Source organism: Scatophagus argus, chromosome 22, assembly GCF_020382885.2.
Source record: "Scatophagus argus isolate fScaArg1 chromosome 22, fScaArg1.pri, whole genome shotgun sequence".
NCBI classification, from domain to species: domain Eukaryota; kingdom Metazoa; phylum Chordata; class Actinopteri; family Scatophagidae; genus Scatophagus; species Scatophagus argus.
The window spans coordinates 4,280,456-4,301,959 of NC_058514.1; the positions used below are offsets into that span (position 1 = coordinate 4,280,456).

Consider the following 21,504-nt stretch of genomic DNA (forward strand, 5'->3'; position numbering starts at 1 on the left):
TTTACAATTCATTCCTTGTTACTTGTCTATCAATAAAGCACTGGAAAAGTCTCTCCTGTGCCACAGTGGAGAGTCTGTGCGTGAGGTGGGAAACTCTTCAAAGGAATGGCCTCAACTAAGCTTGTCAGTGCTAAAGGATTTGTGATGTTTTTATGAGTTAAAAGGTGATTTTTGTATGATGTGGATCCATCACAGCAGGTGCCGCACAACAGGTGTTACATAACACAACACATATCTGCTCTTATGTAACCACATGGTGCATCTCAGCCTTGCTCTAAAAGCCACCCAGCTGATGCTGCGCCTTAGTGTCTTTCATAACCTTGTGAAAGTAAAAAAACAACACAAAACTCTGATGTTGAAGACGAGTCCTTCATTCACAGTTCTGTTGTGTATGTGTGGGTGAGGGTTCAAGGACTGGTCGTCCAGGGTCCAGTCAGTGAAGCCAGACAATGGAGTGCATGTAGCTCAGCACTGTTATCTCTGCAGCCCGGTTTGTTTGTGGTCTGTGCTGTTGATTTCTGTCAAATGTACCTCAGGATTTTAATAATGTCGCAGAGACCTTGTGACTTTATCGGGGATTATGTGTTCCTGTCTCGTCTGCTCCCCTCTCATGCGATTTGTCTCCAGTTATTTGAGGAAAGTGTACATGGTCAAATCGAATAAACCTTATTGTCTTTTCTTCCCTCTCTTTTAGGGATTATGTGAACAAGTGGTTTATCTTATGACATGTTTGCAATGTGACTGCCATCATAATTGGGGGGGGGGGGGGGGGAAAGAAGGAAAACATGCTTCAGTCTGGCTGACATTCTCGTGTCATTATGCTTCTTATGCCCAGAGTTAAAAGCTTGCCCTATCAGAGCATCAGCATTTAACCAAGCTGATCAAATCTTATTGGACATAATCTATGACACATGCATGCATCCGCACAAACCAAACATCAAAAAAAAGCACAATTACACGATTTACCTCCCCTTAAAAAAAAGGGAAAAAAGAAATCAATGCCACTGTTTGGGCAGATGTCAGGTTATTATATCGTTCATCCTGGCACGCATCACTCTATCCTCCAGAGGATCACACTGAGTTTGTCCAGTTGGCTGACAATCACAGTCCGCATCCCTGCAATATCCACAACCGGCGACCGCTGCCACCGACAGAGATTAACGCTGCAGTTTCCTGTAAATCGTATTTAATTATAGCGCAGCGAGAAGTGGGGGGAGACTCTCCGGTCCAGCCCTGCATCTATCGAACATCCAGGTTACCATGACAACGGCTACATCAAAAGACAAGTTCATATCACTGAAATGTGGACGTCTGCACCGGAGTAGTTTCTGGACAGAGGAGTGGAAGTGATGAGACGCGGTGGTTTCCCCAGTGAAGACGGGAAATATGAAAGTATGTGTCACTTTTCCGAAGAAGAAACGAGAGAAGAGATACCCGCAATATCTGCTTCGGCGCTTTTTTTTTTTTGCTATACACTGTAAATTAATAATTGATGCTACAAGAGCATTCAAATGCGAATCTTGTTTTCTCTGGAGTAATATTTAGAGAGAGCCAAAGGTGAAAGAGTAGCAGGAGGTGATGAAAGAGAAAAAAAAATCAAATGCCATGAATTATATAAGAATGTGTTTAATTCCCATCTCCTGTTGGGGCTGGAAGCATGGCCACCCAGTTATCGATTGGTTAATCTGAATCCGTCCTTGTCCTTTGTCTACTTTTGATACATTTTTGATGGTAAGGTGCATAAAGTTTTCATGTTCGTGTTCCTTACAAGAAAACAAGGTGCAGGTAAAAGCAAAAAACACATGAATAAGCAGCACAAACTACAACTAACCCTCGCTGATGCCATCCCCACTGCAGTGCCTTTTATCAGAGAGATGTGACTGCAGACAGCACATTGATTATCATGATTACAGTGTACTGAGGTCGGACTTGCTTTTTCAATTGAGTGTACTGTAAAACGGAAAATGATTCTGAACTGAAAGCAGGAGAAGATGATTAAAATCAAATTGAGGCTGCAGTATTTCTCGATGCATTCAGTATGACCTTGTAATGTTCCTGGTCTGAACACAAAAAGGGAACAAAAAGAGACACAACACAAATGTTAAAACTTGTCCTAAAAGTGAATATGCATATTATATCCTCTTAGTCATAAGAGGTTTTATATCTGATATTCAACGTCCTATAGGACGTGGTTCATAAAGTTTATCTGAGGTTCAGAGGATGGAACCTGTTTAAACATTCAGCAGATTTTCATTACATGTTGCTCACAAGAGGTCCCAGAAAAACAGTCCTGTTTCTCAGTTTGAAAGAATGGATCTTTTAATTGATAAGTAGCCAAAAGTCTGCAGTCCCTCATCTTTTCATATGCAACAGAGGCAAGCTGTGCATTTACGATGTAAACAAACAAGAACACTGATAATTTGAAAGGCCACGTGCCACAAAAAGAGAGCCTGGTGACAAGTCTAGCAGCTACTTAGCAGCCTAACATGAAAAAAATGAAATAAAAATAAAGACAAGGCAAGAAAAGACAGCATATATTCAACAGAGAGAAAACAGTGTTCTCTTGGTTTCTCTGAACTCCACTCAGCAATAAATATTGTGCTTTTCACTCCACTGCATTTGTCCAACAGCTTTACTTTTTAATTCTTGATATTACAACGACAGCCATCAGACCCCCCACCCCCCCAAACTCCCCAAGAACCTTTATGAAAAGTCCCAATTTCGTGGACCTTGCCTTGTCCAGTAATGAGTGTAACTGGAGCCATGCATCCAGATGACCTCGGTGGTCCAGGCTTCACTGTTAATGTGAATTAATTGTGACTGTAGTGAGCAGCCTCTGGTTAAGATAATGACTTCACCTGAGGGGTCCCGAGTAGCAGCGAGGCAAAGGTAATTGTTCCGAACATCCCAGTGAGGTGCTCTCAGCGTGATCAGTCACCGCTTACCCGAGTGTGTTCGGCGTGAGAGTGCATGTGCACGCCAGTGTGAAACGGAGATGAAGACCGAGAAAGATACTGACGTCAAATATAAAATGGAGCACTACAAGATTTAATCAGAACTTACAGCCTGGGTGCACCTGGCACCATATGAACAAGTTGATGATGCTTGAGTTTATTAGTTTATTTATGGGGCACAATGTCCATCAAGCTTCTGAAAATTGCATATAAAGAACATTTAGCAAGGAGGCATTATTTTCTAATCTTACTAGTATAATTTTGCCGTGCTTCTCCTGTATCTGATAATAATGATTCCCCTGGAAATTGCAGTTATGAGCAATGTGCCTTAAATATCAATCGGCCATGACATGCAAAATCTATTCATTTTTTAAATGCTGTCCCTGTTGAGGTGTTCAAAAGCTACGTAAAAATCAAATCATCATTGTAACATTAACATATTTCATAAAATATACTGAATAACGCAGCACAGCAGTACAGCACACTGGCACTAGAGGCAGAGCATGCAATGTTCATCAAGGAAAATCAGCCCACAGCCATGTCAGCAGCTCTCAGATAACCACAACCGAGGACTGAGCCTATTCAGTCACGCAGCACTAAAGGTAATTTTACTAGAAATCAGACTTAGTACAGATATGTGTTCCATATAAGAAAAAAAGGGATGAAATACATCCAATATGAAGAAAAGTTAAATCACATCTCTTAATACAGAGATGAGCCATACAGTAACTTTTTTTTTTACTGCTAACAATTTAAAAATGTGAAATGTGGAATACTGTAAATATCGTGTGTTTTGATTTTTATAGTTTCTTTAAAATATATATATATCTCCCTGTATTTTTTTACTCAACCTACCTGCACCTTTATTTTGCCATCCTTGAGCTGCTGCGTCAGTGTGAATTTCTCTGTGCAGGACTAATAAAGGCCTTTCTTATCTTATCTTAAGCATTTTCAGACAGTGTTTCTCCTGTGTGTTGCAGATGCAAGGCGGCATAGTTAGTAGTTAGAAACGTCTTAAGGTTGATAAATGCCCAAATAAAAAAAAAAGGAGTTTGACTCTAAAGATTTATCCCTTTAGTTAAAAATAATTTAATTGCAGTCTGTGTTAGATATACTGTGTGTGCCACAAAGTGGGAGGACAAATAGGAGTCTCTCTAACAGCCCACTGTGACAAATGAATGTGTAGGTATTAATGTGAAAGGTAACAGGGAGTGAATGCATGCTGGGTAACTCTCATTATTTATGGGAAGGTATATATGGAAAATAGGCACCGTATATGTATATTTTCCACAGTCACGTGGAGCTGATAGGACTGCAGCAGAGGCAGCGTGATGATGATGAAAGATGCCTGACCATCGTGGATGTGGCTGCAGACCTGGCAGTTAACCTTTAAATGGCCTAATTAAACCACAGAGCCATTAGGAAATCCGTGATTAAATCAGACCTGCTCCACGAGGGGAATGAAAGATGTCTTTTTAACAGCAAATCAGACATTTTCTTTCCGTGGCAGGAGGCGATTTCATGGATTCCTCTATTGTTTGAAAAATAATTGGTGAATTTAGACCGAAAACAAACACATCAGCCATGTGTGCTTATTACAGAGGGCCATGACTCCTCATAAATGTGTACATCAAGCGGATATAAGACTAATTTTATCTTAACAATGCATTCAATGCCAGGGCGGTGGCTTAAAGTGGTGAACCAACAAAGAAATCTCACCTTAATCTCTCAGCAGCTCTCCTATGCTTTACAGAGCTTTAAAGTTGTTTCTGTGTATAGTATAGACTTGACAGAGATCAAGTCTAAGATGGCTTCCTGGACAGATCTCAGGTCAGTACATTGAATTATTAGAAATTCAGCTTTGAAACTGTACTTAAATCACCTATGTGCCATAACAAATAGTGATGATTGGACTCGACTGGACGTGAGCTGTGTGACCAGCCATGTCGGGTAATCTCACATATCTCTAAACAACAGATCATTGGGAGGAAACATGCACAGTTCCAAAATAACTTCTCCAAACGAGGCGGGAAAACCAGCTGTAGGAAAATGCAACTTCACATTAACGCTAATGTTGCTCCGTATGTGCTGGGTGTGTTCAGTGAATCAAAGCCACCACCTGATGATGCTGCTGGAAGCTTCTCAACTCCATTTAATCTCTTCTAGCCGCAAACAGGTCCTCCATTAGTGCACTGAATCATGGGACAAGCAAATAAAAGATAAAGCTATATTTGCCTTGACACTTGTACCTCTGAGTAAATGTCTAGCAGAACGTTTCCAGTGTGAGTGCACTAAATACTTGAAACTTACAGAAGTCACAGCATTAGAAGTCATTTTCACGTGTCTGGGGAGCAAAAACCACATATTTTCATTTTCCACTATGGCTTGAGACTAAGTACCTTGGCTCCTGTGTAAACAGCTCAGCCTCTTCTCATTTCAAAAAGTATATTGAGCGTGGAGACACGACTCTCTGGAGTGAGTAAACATAAGAAAATAATCCTGTCATGTTTCTGAGGCTTTTAAATCTGCCAAATGGCGCTCGCAGCCAACAAACCCCGGCTTCGGCGGCCTTGAGTGTTGTGAGAATAATTAACACAAGTCTTTACAGGAGGGCGCTACGAGGGCAGCCAAGGTGTCATTAAACTGTTAAGTGACGAACTGATCCAGAATCACACGTCGCGCCTATGTGGCATCTCAAGGAAGATACTACAAACAAGAGCACAACGGTTTCAAATCTGAAAAGAGCCACAAAGTCGGAGTCGACAAACTTCCCAAGCTCCTGAGAGTGTACTGCAAGTACACTGCAAAACTGTGTGTTTCTTTGTGGTTTTCTTCTCCAAAATCAGTGCTTGACATTCACGGAGGACTGGCTCTCTTCCCCAAGTTGCGGTGATGCATTCAGATTTCTGATGATGTTCTCACTGTCTCCAAAATAATCAATTACTGCTGTAATTTCTGTGTTGTGCTGGCGGTGTTTTGTTTCAGGCGGCGGCGCAGCGTGCTGGAAGCCACCCATGTTCCCGCTCATGAATGTTAATGATTTAATCATTTCTCACTCGCAGCTTCCCTTAATGTCAGCCAATGTAGCAGACCATGTTCTTAAAGCAAGCCCGTCGCCACGAGGCTCCTCGGCTGCCTGCTCGCACTGAAATATCATAACAACATCATAACACTGAAGATGATGAACAGCTTTCTTTTTAATTCGATGTCAGTTAGTTTGCCAAAAAACTCCCGCTGATGTTATCATACTTGAAGCCAAACAATTTTTGTTGTTCTATTTGCTCTGCTTGATGGAACTTGGAGAAACTCCACTGCTGTTTACCCTCTTAAGTGGAACAAGCTGAACATTTTGTGCACTCCATGAGAGTTATGAACACATTCACACAGCCATCTTGGTGCCACTGACATTTAGCATGACATTTGACATTTTAAGACTCTGTCCTCTACACAAGTCAACAGAAAAACACACAACCAAAGTACAGAAACAGAAATCAAACCTTTTTTTCAGCAGTTTTACTCACAAAAATTCACTACTGTGAGCACCACTGTGAGAAAAATTTTGTTTTGGTCTGCGTTCTGTTGTGTTTAGCCCTGGGGTGGATTTGGGTTTGAAGCACTATCCTCAGTCCTTAACAATCTTACATTAAATGCTAATTCATGCGTTTGGTATTCCTGTCTCCATACACCATTTGCTATTGCTTCCTAATCTTATTGTCTGGCCACTTACTTGCTGATGGGCATCAACAATGTGTGTAATTTGCCAAAAGTGACTTTCAGAAAGTGCAAAATCGGAATAGTTGTAATTATCTTAATGCGTGGAAAGCAATGTCACTTCCATGAGCTTTACAGGCATAACATGCAAAAGACACCAAAACATAAATGTGACACATGCTGATACACAATGAATATTTTACCAAGAGAGCAAATGTCATGTTAAACAGTAAGAAATCAATATCAATACTAAATAATATGAATTTATATTAAGGCAAAAAAGCAGAGCAGTCATGATTGATGTCTGTACACCATAATTTAGCCTCCTAGGGACTAATTATTTCATAAATTGTCCAAGTGCAATTATGTGATTAGTGTCGGAGAGAAGCAATAACCCATGAAGAATGTCTGTATGTTACTTGGAATCAATCTGAATTCCAAAGAGGCTGATTGAAAACTGAATTTAAAAAAGAAAAATGCCTCAAAGAAACTCTGTCACAACTTTGATGATGCTCCCTTCTTGTGAGGAAACCAACAAATCCTCCATTTATGCTGCTTTATCCATGCAGGGACGTGGGGCTGGGAGTGGATGGTGGCAGGGGGCGCTAGTGCCCATCCCAGCTCTATAGCGGGCAAGAGGCGAGGTTCACCCTGGACTAGCCGCCAGTCAATTGCATCACTGACACCAACCACACACACACACTCATATGAAGGGGCACCACAGAGTAGCCAATTAGCCTAATGAGCATGTTTTTGGGACTGTGGGAGGAAGCCGGAGTACCTGGAGAAAACCCACACAGGCACCGGGAGAGAACATGCAAACTCGGCAAAGAAGGGTCACGACCCGGACTCGAACCCGGAACCCTCTCGCTATTACACTTCCCCAAAGTAGTTTTACTTACTTAAACTCAAAAGGACACCAACCACAGCTGTGGTTGATGAGGATGCACATAATATTTGTACGGGTTGTTTTAGAAGGAACTCAATCAATTGTCAATTGTCTTTACGTGTTGCTCCTACAGCCTGCTTGCACTGTAGGTCCTAAAATGAGAATAAATGATAACTTTTTCCCAAGAAGTCAAGCCACAATTTATCTTCTTCAAAACTGGTTTTGACAGCACTGCACAGCAGACATGATTATAATGTAAATCAGTCCTGATAGAGTGACAGCAAATTCAAATTGCCAAGAGGCCAGTTGGTGTTCTAGATTTTATGCTTCTTTCTTTGTGTTTGGGAGGAAATAACAACGGGGCAGTACAGACGGTGCGGCCAGTGATTACTTTTGTGTTTACAAGTTAGCATTAACATAATCACACACTAACAATTCATCATCTGGCGCTCCCTCCTTTCAGTGCTCCAATTAGTAACCTATAACTGCCATTTAAAATGCATTTTAAAGTGGAGTTGATTTTCTAACAGCACTCCAACATCCCAGCAGGCTCAGTCGCTGCACAAACGCTGCTTTTTCCTCTTCACCATGCTTCTCTTGATGCAAACAGAGCACATCAACTCAGACAAAGGCAATCTCCCAGACAGTTTACTGACAATACATATACTGTTGTGCAGCAGACAGCCTCTAATGGATTCATGTCCCTTGAGTCAGAAGATTTGGGAATAAACCATCAGGGGACAGAAAACACAGAGGAGGTGAGAGATGCACCAATTGTGTTGAATACATAAAAGTGCTCGACAAAAGGTTGATACAAGGTTTGGCATTGTATAAATACTGAAGTTACCCACGTCTGCAAAATGCCACAGGAGGCTTCCAAGCAGATGCCTTACAGTGATTGTCCTTTTGTGTTGTAAAGAGCATCGTCCTGTTAAATGACTACATTACAGTCCACACAGCTCAGGCTGCCAAACCATTGGCTCCATGTGGTTCATATCAATCGCACGACGCTGAATTGAGTCTATTTTGCCAAATCTAATGCAGTACAGCAGCTGATTATTTCCCCCTTCTGTTGGTTAATGCCCAATTCTGGAGGTGTGCCGAGCAGTTTTCTGGCTTTGGCTTCATGGCTTAAGACCGAGTTGGCTCCATGCTTAAAAAATGTGACACAACGGTTCTTATGGGAGAGTGGGAACAATTTTACAGAGGATGTGAATCTGTATTCAGAAACGAGCTAGAGCAGATAGGAGTGATGACTGTAACTGTCTTCATATGCGGGAGCTTTTCAAACAAAAGGATATGAATACATACATACATATGTATATATCTACAACAATATATAAGATATTGCACGTGCACAAGAGCACAAAGCATCTGAAAAGCTCCATGTGGTAAAACGAGGCCTTCATACGTTTCTTCTGTTGACGTCTTTCCTGTCCTGGTCATGTCCTGTAGTAACCATGACTCTGAAGTTCTGAATCACCCCCTCACATGTATGTGTCACTCTTTCATTTCAGATGGTGTTGTTCTCTCTTTTTGTCACACCAATTTCCCCTTTCTCTTGGCTACAGTTCTGTGCCCCCCACTGGCATATGGAGTCTAAGGTAAAAAACAGAAATACATGGTGAAAATGGGTTGGATACGGGCCGTGCTCCTGCAGTGGAGGCATCGTGACAGCGACGAACGATCCTTGACCTTCAAGTTTTCAAGTTTTGGCTTCCTCAATTTTTTATGTAATGTGTTTTGTGCTGTGGCTGAGTGGAAGTTAAATTTAATTTGAGTTTTCCACAGACACCCGCACATCAAAGTATTTTCTCTGTCGCCGTCTTGGTGATATTGTTCTTTTGGGAAACCAATTAGACATTTTACATGAAAGTACTCAAAATAATTACATTTAAGAGCAACAGTTAGCCAATTTATTATGTATATAAATGTAAATGTAATTCACAATCCAAGTCAACCCTAACTTATAGTCCAGCAGTAAGGACAGTGACTGTTAGACACTGATTATGTATGTGCTCCTGTTGTTGTATGATGCAAAAAATGAAAAGAAATAACTGGACAACTGTGGGAAACGTGTAGAGTATAAACTGTGAGCAATCACACAGATTAAGCCTGAGGGTGGCTTGAATTAAATTTAATTTAAAAACAATTCACTTGATTCTTGTGGGATACATTTGAATGAATAATTAGACTTGTTACTGCAGTCCCTGACAAGTACATACACCAGCACTGCAACCTGTTGATTCTACTTTGTTTGAGCTGTACATCATCACCTGTAGGTTTATAGCATTTATTCACTGCCGGGTCAAGTGAAGGTGAACGCTGAATAATAGAGAGGAACCTCAGATATTAAACACAAAATTGAAGGCATTTAATTTCAGACCCAATATAGTTCAAATACACAACAGTACCTTTACAGTGAACATATATACATAATACACACACACACATATGTGGCTTGTTTAGTATCAGGTATTTAAGCGTATGCAGTAAACAAAATATACAGCCATAGAAATATGAACATTAAATGTATACATAGACAGTAAGAGAATAATACACAACATAAAGCAGTGTCAAATACTATATATGCACGTGCAGTATATCTGCACACATCCATCCATCTCAAAAATCAAAACTCATTTGGCAAAGCTTTCACTCTATTATCGTTTATCTATCATCCTGAATAGAGTCCTCAGGGTCACAGGAGACAAAGACCTGCTGGGGGTTGGGACGACTCGTGTCCATAAAACCTGCATGTGTTGGACTAAAGGCGGGGATACACACACACACACAAACACACACACACAACGCCAATACTCGCTCGTAGTTACTCGAAAAAGTAATTCCGTTACTGCCACCAACTGACAGAACTCACTAGCAAACTGACGCGCATTCCTATTGGACGTAGTGAGGGGTTGGACCCCAGCACCTCGCCGCCTGTTATTCCAACGCAGTGACCGCGCCTGGCCAGTCGTTCCTCGTTGCGCACTGGATATGGACCAGGACGCAGCGCGCCTCCCTGCTGTCTCCCGCGGACAGGCTGCACTCTGCGGCGCATGAAAAGGTGCCCAAATGAACCGCCGCCCTCCTGGATCCTCCAGCGTGCAATGGCTTAACAGGAAAGACATGAGTGTCCGAACGGAGGACAGCATCACCTTGTGCCAAAGGGCTCTCCAAATCGTTACGGAACTTTGTCTCACGGGACACGTAGACCGGGAGAAATGCTCGGATATATTCCCCCTGGAGAGCAACATACCAGGTAAAGGACATGCAGGTAAATGAAATAAAGTCATTCTTTTCTTTCTCCGATTTCCCTCAATTAATCACTTTCGGTTTCCCCTTGAAAGAACGAGATCGAGCAGCTTTCGAGTGGCGTCTGGAGAAACTGAACATCGGCTCTCACTCGCTCAAACTTTATTGCACCACTCAGCTGCGTGGTGTATCGTGTTGAACTGTTGTGGAAGTGTTTGTCTACCTGTTACGCATCTCGCTGCAGTACAGTCCAGACTGGTGAAATAGCAACAGGTGGGAAACAGACCGAGGTGGCCATCTGACTGAGGAAAATATTTTGCTTTCCTATCTCTCGTCTCTCTCTTTTTCCACTTTGAAAAGCTCTATTTATTGGCTGCTTTACACAATCAGTGCAAACTTTGCAATGAAATAATAAGGATGAAGAAATATCAAATTGCAGAAAAATGATTTTTCTGTTTTGGTGACTGAACATGTGATTCTCTCAATGCTGTGGCTCCTTTACTGAGCTTTTATATGACTTCGTATTGTCCTGCTTTATGAACCAGGTGCAAATGATGCCCCCTCTTTCTTACAGCTCGCTTTCTCCCTTTTTCTCTTTCTCCCTTGCATGTTTGTCTGTCATATTTTGTCCCTTGCTTGCCTCTTTCCTTTTATGTGTCTGTGTCCTCCTCTATCGGTCTGTCCATGGTTACATGTAGACATCTCTATTAGTCTCCTTGCTGTGGTCGTGGGTTTCTGTGGCCTCGCCCTTTTGGTAGTCTCTCTCTTTGTCTTTTGGAAGCTGTGCTGGCCCATTTGGAGGAGCAAGGCTCTCTCAGCCCATGTCGAAAATGGCCTCCGCGTGGGTTTCCCCGAGGCGCCTCCAACCAATTCCCCACCGGTCACAGAGTACAAAGCCGGAGAGATGGAGAAGAAGTACCCGCTGGAAGTGAAGGTGAATGGACGGAGCTCTGTCAAGCTCCTGGAGGCTGCCATGAAGATCAGCCAGACGTCTCCGGACATCCCCGCCGAAGTGCAAACAGCCTTGAGGGAAAAGCTCAGCCAGCAGACTAAGATCCAGAGGCAGACCACAGAGCCAACCTCCTCCTCCAGGTACCCTGCATGAACCCGCCGCAGTCATAACCCCTCCCAGTCTGCCCCTGCACTGACAACATAACAATGATGACAAGCTATTTATACACATGTATTTGGTGCTTACAATTACAACACAATGGTAGCATTCTGAACCCACTTTGGCTTGTTTCCCCCATCTATCTTGCAATAGGGAACAAGTAAAACTGATGCCTACACAATGCAAAAGCTGTCCTGACAGTTCGTGACAGAGTCGCCGCTGCCCTTGAGGTACTTTGGCACGTGTCATGTAGAGCATCAGGGACTGGCTGTGACCTTGAAACGCTGTTGCCCATGTTAAACTGTGTGTCTCCTGCACTGTCTGACCAGAAAAGAAAAAGAAAATCACCTCCTGCAGGCTCATCAAGCAGGGCTGCAGTGCACCTCCTTGCTTCAATCTGAACCCTATAATCTCCTGTACGAGCAAGTCAAGCTGCTATGGTAACGGCGGGAAGCAACCCCAGTAATTAAACAACGAGCTCTAGCTTTTCATTGTTTTCCAGCACTGTGTTTAATCTACAACGTCCATAATTAGCAGTGCTGTGGGGTGGGAGCTGTCATGGTGGACGGCTGGTTTCTGGTGGGACGCACCAGGCAGCTGCACTCAGTTTCTCAGAGGAAGCCGTTATGTTATTGACAATGCCTTAGTTAGTCATTAAAGCTCGTTAATTAAATTATATGTTGAGCAGGTTCTTCATGAATTATACACCTACCAGATATTCAGACACGGCCAGGTTAAAGATTACGACGCCCACTGTCTCCATGGTTCCACCCACTCTTCTGACAGTGATTCCTGATGGTCATTGATTATTTTCCTTGAGACTGATAAAACGCCAGAAACACCTACAACGTGCAGTAAATTCCTATCTCAAGTCCAAATAGTGTTTCTAGCTCAGTTTTGGATAAAAAATGAGAATGCCTTCAATCTCTATTTTATGGAGAGAGGATTTTTCCAACCAAACTGTCTCTGCAACATTTTTTAGTAACTACTGACTGGTTGAAAGACATGATGGTCTTTCTAATGTTTTTCTAAGATCTGTGTTTACCAAAAGGCCAGTTAGGCCAGTGAGTGGGCTGCAAGTAATGATTATTTAAATTGTTAATTAATAGTTGGGTCTATAAAGTGTCAGAAAGTTGAGAAAACACTCATCACAACTTCCTAGATAATATCTTCAAATTTATTTTTCGGCAGTCCCCCAAAACCAAAACTAATCAGTTTATTTTAATATGAGACAAGGAAATCCAGCAAGTCCTCACATGAGAGAATCTGGAACCAGCAAGTATAACTCAACAGATTATCACAGTAATTTTAATAATGATTGACCAGTTGGTTTCAGCCCTAAAAGCCAAGAAAATGGATACTTTAACTCTGATGAGCTCTTATCAGCCCTTCATTTTGATCAGGTGGCACCAGTTTTAGGAAAACTGCAAACATTATGTGTTTGTAACTTTCTGAATTTTCACTGAGGAGCAGACAGAAGATATCACTTAACTCCCATTACCTCCAATGTTCATGTTCATGCTGACATTATTGAAACTGAAATAGAAAGCAATAAAATTAAGGTTTTATTTCTTGTGTTAGTAGTGGATTTGGTGTAATCCCAGCAGGACTGAGTGTTTGTCCTGGTTTAAGGAGGCTTAAAAGTCAACAACACAACAGCAAAACATAATATGCAAAAGCAAATAGTTATGACTGTTCTCTGTCCAGTTGGTATTCAGTGGGTTTTGGTTGGACTTCCTCCTTTTCTCTTAAGGTTTATTGTGGCTTTTAGACAACATGCAGCCCTCTGTGCTGTTTACAATACGTGACAGTAGTATTTAATTTTCAGCTGTGCTTCCTGCGCCATACCATTTGTGCCACAGCTGACAGATTGCTGTGATTGTCTTATTGTCAGAAAGGAGGAGGGCCAGTTGCTAGGTGACAAGATTGGCGAGTCGAACGCTTCTTGAAAGATGTCAACTTCACAGAAATTTGTAGCATTCAGGTAATTTGTGTAAGAGCTCAAATCTGAATGCTGGATATGTGATTTCTTTTGCCAAAACCATGATGAGTGGTGACAAAAAGGAAGAAAATCTTTTTGTTTGGCCAGTTGTGATTTTGTTTTCTGGTGCTAATTCCAGCTGTGCAGCAAGGAAGAGCAGTGTGTTGAATTTTCGGTGGATGATGGACGATCTGAACTTCACGCACAGGCTCTAAAGGATAACATATTTGTATTTACAGCTAGGTGTTGTCTTGTGATCTACCTATAGTGGGAGCTACAGCCACTTTAGGTCTCTGTTATCTCAGGCAAATGTCAGGTAGTGCTTCAGTGAATGTTTATGCTTCTATAACAGATTTTTTCTGCTTCTTTTCTTGAGGATTGAAGAGCATTTTTTGAGGGTTTCTAAGACTGTAATATGTCCATGAGCGCCACATTATTATGCATCATGCGTTTGAGTTAGTTCTCTGCTGACAAACCATTAGCTCCCATCATAACAAAACCACTCATGCATAGCACCGACACTTGAGACATTTACCCCATGCCCTTTACCCTTTTCAACAGGCACAATTCATTCCGGCGCCACCTGCCTCGTCAGATGAATGTCACCAGCGTTGACTTCAGCATGGACACAGTGCCTCTCCGCCAGTCTTCAACAGCAAGCATTGGAAGAATAAAACCCGAACTCTACAAGCAGAAATCTGTGGACTCGGAGGATGAAAATAAAGAGCCTGTCGAGACTTGCGGAAAGCTCAGCTTCTCACTGCGTTACGACTATGAGGAGCAAGCTTTGGTGGTAAGGATCCTCAAGGCCTTGGACCTGCCTGCCAAAGACTTCACGGGCACCTCAGACCCTTACGTGAAGATCTACCTACTGCCTGAGAGGAAGAAGAAGTTCCAGACGCGTGTCCACCGCAAGAATCTGAACCCCATGTTTGATGAGACCTTCAGTTTCCCTGTGGCGTATGACGAGCTTTGCAACCGCAAGCTGCACTTCAGTGTCTACGACTTTGACCGCTTCACCAGCCACGATATGATTGGCGAGGTGGTGGTGGACAACCTCTTTGAACTCTCTGATCTTTCCAGGGAGGCTGTAGTGTGGAAGGATATTCACGCAGCAACTACGGTGAGTTGGACGCGTGTGGACATTGTTGCCATGTAAGAAGACTTGTACGTTGTCACAGAGGAGAAAACACTTGAGCAGCAGTGAATCAGAACTTGTACTGTTTATAGAAATTTCTAAACATGAAGTGTTACACTGCATAGCTTCTAAGAGCCTGAATTCATCAACATTCCACAAAAGTGGCAGGTCGAACAAACTGCATGATTCAAATGCTTTGGGAAATGCATTTCATCAGCCAAACACCTACACACATTTTCCAGAAACTGCTGGGGATTCATCAGATGTAAATATAGCAACAGAATAAGATGATCTAACCACAAGACATATTAACTGTTTTATTCTGTCAAACATAAGTATTATACATACAGGGCGCACAGTAGTGCATACACTGTAGATAGCATGTCCTCATTTGAACTCTTTCTAAAAAAAAGATGAGATAATTTAGCCCAGAATGTTAACGTCCTACGTTAACACTTATCACGGTTTACTGAAGAGCCTCTGCTTTATTTATGAATGTTTTCATTGTGAGAAAAACTGAGCCATTGTTTCCAGGTTCAGCTTCTGTAGCTTATATTAATAGCAACAGAAGACAGAGATAGATAGATACTTTATTGATCCCAAGGGAAATTCAAGAACTCTGTATTCAGTTTTGCATATAGACTGACTAGAGATGATTCTCTATCATGTTTATCTGTTTTATAGGCTGTTTCTTAAAACGCATAAATTATTATAAAGGATAACACTTCATACCTTTTGGGGCTTCATAGCTACTTTTAAACATTGCAAAGCGAGGCCACAGTCTGATGTACTTTCTATACTTGATACATGCAAGATCAATAGGCTTGCTGCACTATGATGCCCCATACTCCGCCTCTGCATAACACTAATCCTAACTGAAATGCAAATTAAATGCAGATTAACGGATATTTAACACTTTCTTATGTAATTTACATACAACTTTTTGGGGATTATGCAGCCATGAGTTTGTAAATACAGTACGCACAACATTAGCCACAACAGCATGGTGCATTTACATGATGTCTGCTTATCATCAGTATACAGAACATGAACAATATTGGTTTAAAACATTATAGGCAGCCTTCATTATTAGCCCTGAAGCATTTAAATGTGTGGCAAATTTTGAGTTAAATAAGTTTTTTTCTTAATACTTAAATGTGTCAACAGAGTGTCACTTGAGCTGCATCTCATCCTTGCTTATGTAGTCTAGCATGAAGATTATATTTATGCCCTCTAACTGCAAGGCATGGATTGACCTGAGAACCTCCTACTTTGTGGATACACCTGAGGGCAGCTTCAGTAACTCTTTGGATTTGGATTTTGTTATCATTTTGAAGTTTATATGTGTGTGAGGGAGAGCTTTATGGCATATGGAGCGTATCTAAAAGATTGTGGGCAGAAGTGGGTAAATTCCACTGGTGATTTGACTGGAAAATAAAACACCCACTGAGTCACAACATAATTTCATGTGCTGCTATATTTATAGAGATTAAAATAATGTAAACACTTAAGACGTTTTGGATAAAACGTTTTAGCCAATGCCACAATGCTTTCAGATTCACTAAAATAAATCCCCACCTGCAGATCCAGTGGGAAGATAAAGCATGTTTTACTTTGCTGTCTGAACATTATTTCTCTTTGCCCCTAAGCTAATATGAAGTCTCTTCATTATTAGAGAAGACATTTATAGTCATGTCACTCACGACATACCAGCTACTCTTCGATCTGTCGATATAAGTTTTCCATTTGTGTCACAAAGATTCATTAAACTTAGTCACTACAACAGTTGGATCTGTAACATTAATAGCTGACGTCAACCCAACTAAAAATCAAAAATACCAGTCGAACAGAACAGTAACAAATAAGAATGACCAACAATTACTTTATTTACTGAGCTGTTTTCACAGGATGTCATCAGAAACATGGACGAGATGCATTCTGTTGTCTTTCCTTTTCTTTTTTTTGTCCTCCAGGAGAGTATTGACCTGGGAGAGATCATGTACTCGTTGTGCTACCTCCCCACAGCAGGCAGAATGACCCTAACAGTCATCAAATGCAGAAACCTCAAAGCCATGGACATCACAGGCTCTTCAGGTAACCCGACAGCAAATAAGATGTGGCTCACATCAAAAGCACAAGCTGAGCCATAAATCAAACTTAGCTGAAACAAGACAGCGTGTGGCCACTTGGAATGGAAATAGGGACACAGGGAGGCCAGTGAGAACAAATTATTGAAAGTATTACCCTCTGTCTGTCACAAAGAAATACACGTCTAAGATGTACGATTAACTACGAAAGAAGAAATGGTTTGTATTTCAGAGAGTTTTAAAAGACAGGTGGCTGGAACATTCAGCCGTCTGGTCCTTAGCATTCATATTGTTACTTTTTGTTTATATTTAGTTTTTAATTTCTATATTTAATTTTTTTTTTTAATTTCAACACATGTACAAATGAACAAATTGTTGAATGATAGTAAAAAAATGTCTCCCAGATCCTTATGTGAAGGTTTACCTGATATGTTCTGGGCGGAGGTTAAAGAAGCGAAAAACAACCACCAAGAAAAGCACACTTAACCCATCGTACAACGAGGCCATCGTGTTCGACATTCCCCCGGAGAACGTGGAACAAGTCAGTCTGTCCATCATGGTGATGGATTATGATCGGTGAGTTAGGCGGCCAGAAACTCAAAACACAGAAACTGATCATTAAGTCCAATTAGGCTGTTTTTAAGAAAGAGTGTAAGCGGAGTCAGTCGCTCTAGTTGATGAACTTCAATTTCTTTTTGACTGGTGAAATATACATTTTCTTTTCAGGTTAGTCATGATTTTTTTTTTTTATTATTTTTGGCTGTTCCAGGACAATGAGAAGCTTTACTATGTGCAAATGTGTGTTTTATGGCTAACAGGGTGGGACACAACGAAGTGATTGGTGTGTGTCGCACTGGTCCAGATGCTGAGGGTCTTGGGCGAGATCACTGGAATGAAATGTTGGCTTACCCGCGGAAGCCCATCACACACTGGCACGCTCTGGGAGAGGTACAAATATTTCCCTCCTCCCAATCTCAATGAGAACTCATATTTAGAGAAGTTTCTAGGAACTCCTGAATGTGACATTGACCCCAGCTTCTTCCTCCATTTAATTTAAGGAAATTACGTTAGTTTTAGTCTTTGGTTTTATTTAAATGACAAAATCTAGCAAAGTACCTGTATTTATTTTGAATGTTATACAATAAAAATAAAACTCTGATGTAAAGATACTGCAAAGAGGTGAAAGTGAAATAGCAAAAATCTGAAGGAGCCTGGCAGATATTAAACATAATCAGCTGTTTTTCCCCTGGCTTGACTCTTACTGAAAGCATATTCTGAAAAGTCCAGTTTCATTAGTCTAATTCACTTTTTCTAAAGACTCTGAGTGTTTCTCTGAGAAAATCAACAGAAACATTAAAAACAGATTTAAGGAGTATACAGAAGTTTGGGAATTTATTTTTAGCGATCTTGCCAAGAAGTTGGTCGATAGGTGCTTTCCAACAACTCTGATACTGTCTTACTTGCATGTTCCAGGTGTATCTTACTCATGTAAAAATTAATAAGAGATACAGTGGAATAATGAGCACAGTAGTTCAACAGCAGCCGGACCAAGTGCCTAAATACACCATCTCAGACGTCATGCTCTCACAGAGAAGTTGCCAGTTTTGCAAAGTGCCAACAGAACCCAGCTGACTCTTAGATTCTTTGGTGTTTAGTTTGCTACCTAATAAGACACCATATGTAAATTACTGTAAGACAGTTTTACAGTTGCTGGAACGTTTTTTTTTGACAGAGGCTTAATGTAATTTCTTCTTTTATATAATATCAATGTTTCTTCCTCTTTTGCCACACCCACTCTTCATCTGACGAATAGGAAAATACAGGTGATTACCCGTTTTCAGTGGTAAAACTACTTTATATGCTTTGGTAAAAACTGTAATCATAGGCAAAAACCATCTGAAGCTCTTGTCAAAACACACAAAACACACTTAATAACAGAGCATGAGGCTTTGACACCTGCTCATGAGCTCAGCAGGGTAATGTGTGAGATTTAATATGGAAACATACAGAGCATGCAAACAGAGAGGAGGATCTCGATGTAGAGAATTCTCAACAACATCTTGTGAGTTTGGGAAGGTGAATGCAGCTTTATTCTCTCTTTATTTAACTGTCCTCACTGCCTTGAGTCCAAGCTAACTATAGCCACTGTGCTTCAAGACGGAGCAAACTTTTCACAGCCAACTTTCAGGCCTACTAGGGGGAGTGGGATTCATAGTCAAAATGTAGATTTTGTGAGTGGCATCTTTAAGACTGCACACAGCAGCTGTCAACATGTATATCAAAGTGTACTGAGAATGTATCTCATTTCAGCTGATGTTGCATATGTTCAGTTTGAGGAAATGACACAAGCTCACAAATCAGTGTAGTATTTTAAAAATACTATATACATCCCCTGTGTGATAATCTGACCCATCCCAGCTGGGGCCAATACAACCCTCTTGCCTATGATCACAGTACATCCTGAGGATTAGAGTAATAAGCTGCTTAGATACCACGTAACGACAGCAAAGCCTCTAAAATGTGTTGTGTTTTGTGATGCTTTACCTTGCAGTGGCCAGGAAGAGCAGCAAGCTTTGAGAGTCAAGGTTCGTGTCCTTCACCCAGACCTCCACAGACACCTTGATGATCACAGGTAGAGTGATGACACCACCCCTGTAAGAAACCAGACATTTGTTTAGAGTTGCTGGGAACTTGTGTTGCCTCCGAGTCTCTTGTGAGCATGTCGTATGAAAAGTGACTTCAGTTCTTATAGTTTTGTGTAAAGGTTGCTTGAAGTTGTTTTTTTTTCCTTCATTCACTTGAACTCCAGTTCTTCAAGTGCTCTACAGAGCTGGCTATGCACAGCACTTACTGCCATTCAATTCAAGAGTTTGTTTTTCATAGACCTGCTTTGAAATTCTCAGAAACGCTTTATTTGCCAAACACTGACCACATGAATGGTAGGCCTTGTCTGCAAGAAGTCTTCTGTGATTCACTTGCAGCTGTATCAACCTAAACATTATGAGCAACATGTTTCTGGCCTAAGAGCTCTTTAGTGATAAAGCATTTTACTTTGAAACGGCACAAAGCTAAAGGGCTATGCTGCTGAATGCCATGAAAACATTTGCTCGACAGAAAACAGCCAATAGATCCAGGTTTTGGCTGAAGAATGCAGGTAATTGATCGTCAACAAGGGCTGGGTAAATCTCTCTTAAAATTCATCAGTCACAATTATACGAGAGTGTAAAACTGGCCATTCAACAGCCATTGTTACCAATTAGAAAAATCAGCAGGATTCAGATTTAGGGAAACTGTAGCAGATACATGTAGCAAACGTATGTACAGAGAGGTAAACAACAGTCAAGTCAAAGTATGTTTGAAATAATTTTACATTAAGGTTGTTTCTAAACACCTGTCACACTTTAAATAATTTCATATTCATTTTTTAACCACCTGATCAAATTCAGAACATAATTGCAAACTGATATAGCAGCATACAGAAATCAGACTTATGGTCTTATGAATCACATCATTTTTAAATATAAATTTAAACTGTTGATTACACTGCAAATAACCTTCATGTCTGCTAACGAACAACAGACGGGGCATTGGCTGGTATTTTAACTTTGCAAATTTGTTATAAAAAGATAAATGGATGATCTACAACAAATAAATGAAGAAATGGCATGTGCCATTGTTCCAGAAAATATTGGCCAATCATAGCTTAGTAGCATACATACTTTTTTTTAATCCTCTCCAAAATGAAAACAACAAAAATGTAAGCACTGGATGTGGCTCATTATACTTACACTGAGCTCTGACCTGTTAAGAGCTTAAACTTCAGCCCCAGCCAAAGTTAACAGCATTGCATTCACAAAACACACTATTTAACCCTTGTTTTCTCTTATTAAGTTTTAAATGAAACATACAATTTTAAAATACAAACACCTCAGCATAAATCTAACCTTTGTCTTGCCTGTCCAAGTACAGGCACAGATATAAACTAACAGAGTTATGTAAGGAGTAACAGTCCAACATCACATTTGTCTTCATCATAATACAAGGACCAACAAGCTCTACCCTGAATTACAAGAACAACGCCATGTCTTTACCGCAGGTATGGACATGCTTCTTTATTGTCAGCCTTTCAACATGATAACACTTATGTAGCCCTCAGATTCTTAGTTTTATCCATTAAATAGCAACAACTCATAACAACTCGTGAAGCTAATGTTAGCTTAATTAGATAGCTAGGTACAGCTGATAAAATCTGCTAGCAACAAATGTAATTTCAACCGAGAAAACCAAAGGTTGCCAACCAGAAATCAGTCTGAAATGAAAAGAAAACCCCACTGTTTCAAATTGCTATGCATTTCAAGGAGTTAATCTGCCACCATTG

At 40.9% G+C, this 21,504-nt stretch overlaps 2 protein-coding genes across 4 annotated transcripts in view; one reads left to right on the top strand and one right to left on the bottom strand.

The window, feature by feature from the left end:
- LOC124054021 (liprin-beta-1-like) overlaps positions 1 to 21,504 on the bottom strand; it is an 86,908-nt gene that overhangs the window by 47,210 nt on the left and 18,194 nt on the right. For both annotated transcript variants that reach the window (XM_046379663.1, XM_046379664.1), the window contains exon 3: positions 19,671 to 19,778. The gene's annotated coding sequence lies outside the window, so the exon portion shown is untranslated. The remainder of the gene's footprint in view (positions 1 to 19,670; positions 19,779 to 21,504) is intronic.
- Positions 10,367 to 19,907, top strand: syt10 (synaptotagmin X). 2 transcript variants are annotated; one of them, XM_046379666.1, is made up of 7 exons: positions 10,367 to 10,831; positions 11,508 to 11,901; positions 14,463 to 15,024; positions 17,013 to 17,133; positions 17,531 to 17,702; positions 17,945 to 18,074; positions 19,678 to 19,907. In XM_046379666.1, the coding sequence occupies exons 1-7, from the start codon at positions 10,630 to 10,632 to the stop codon at positions 19,747 to 19,749; spliced, it is 1,653 nt and encodes a 550-aa protein (XP_046235622.1). In that variant the 5' UTR covers positions 10,367 to 10,629; the 3' UTR covers positions 19,750 to 19,907. The 2 variants fall into 2 exon arrangements, with proteins under 2 accessions (XP_046235622.1, XP_046235623.1); XM_046379667.1 differs by having other exon boundaries at positions 10,367 to 10,816.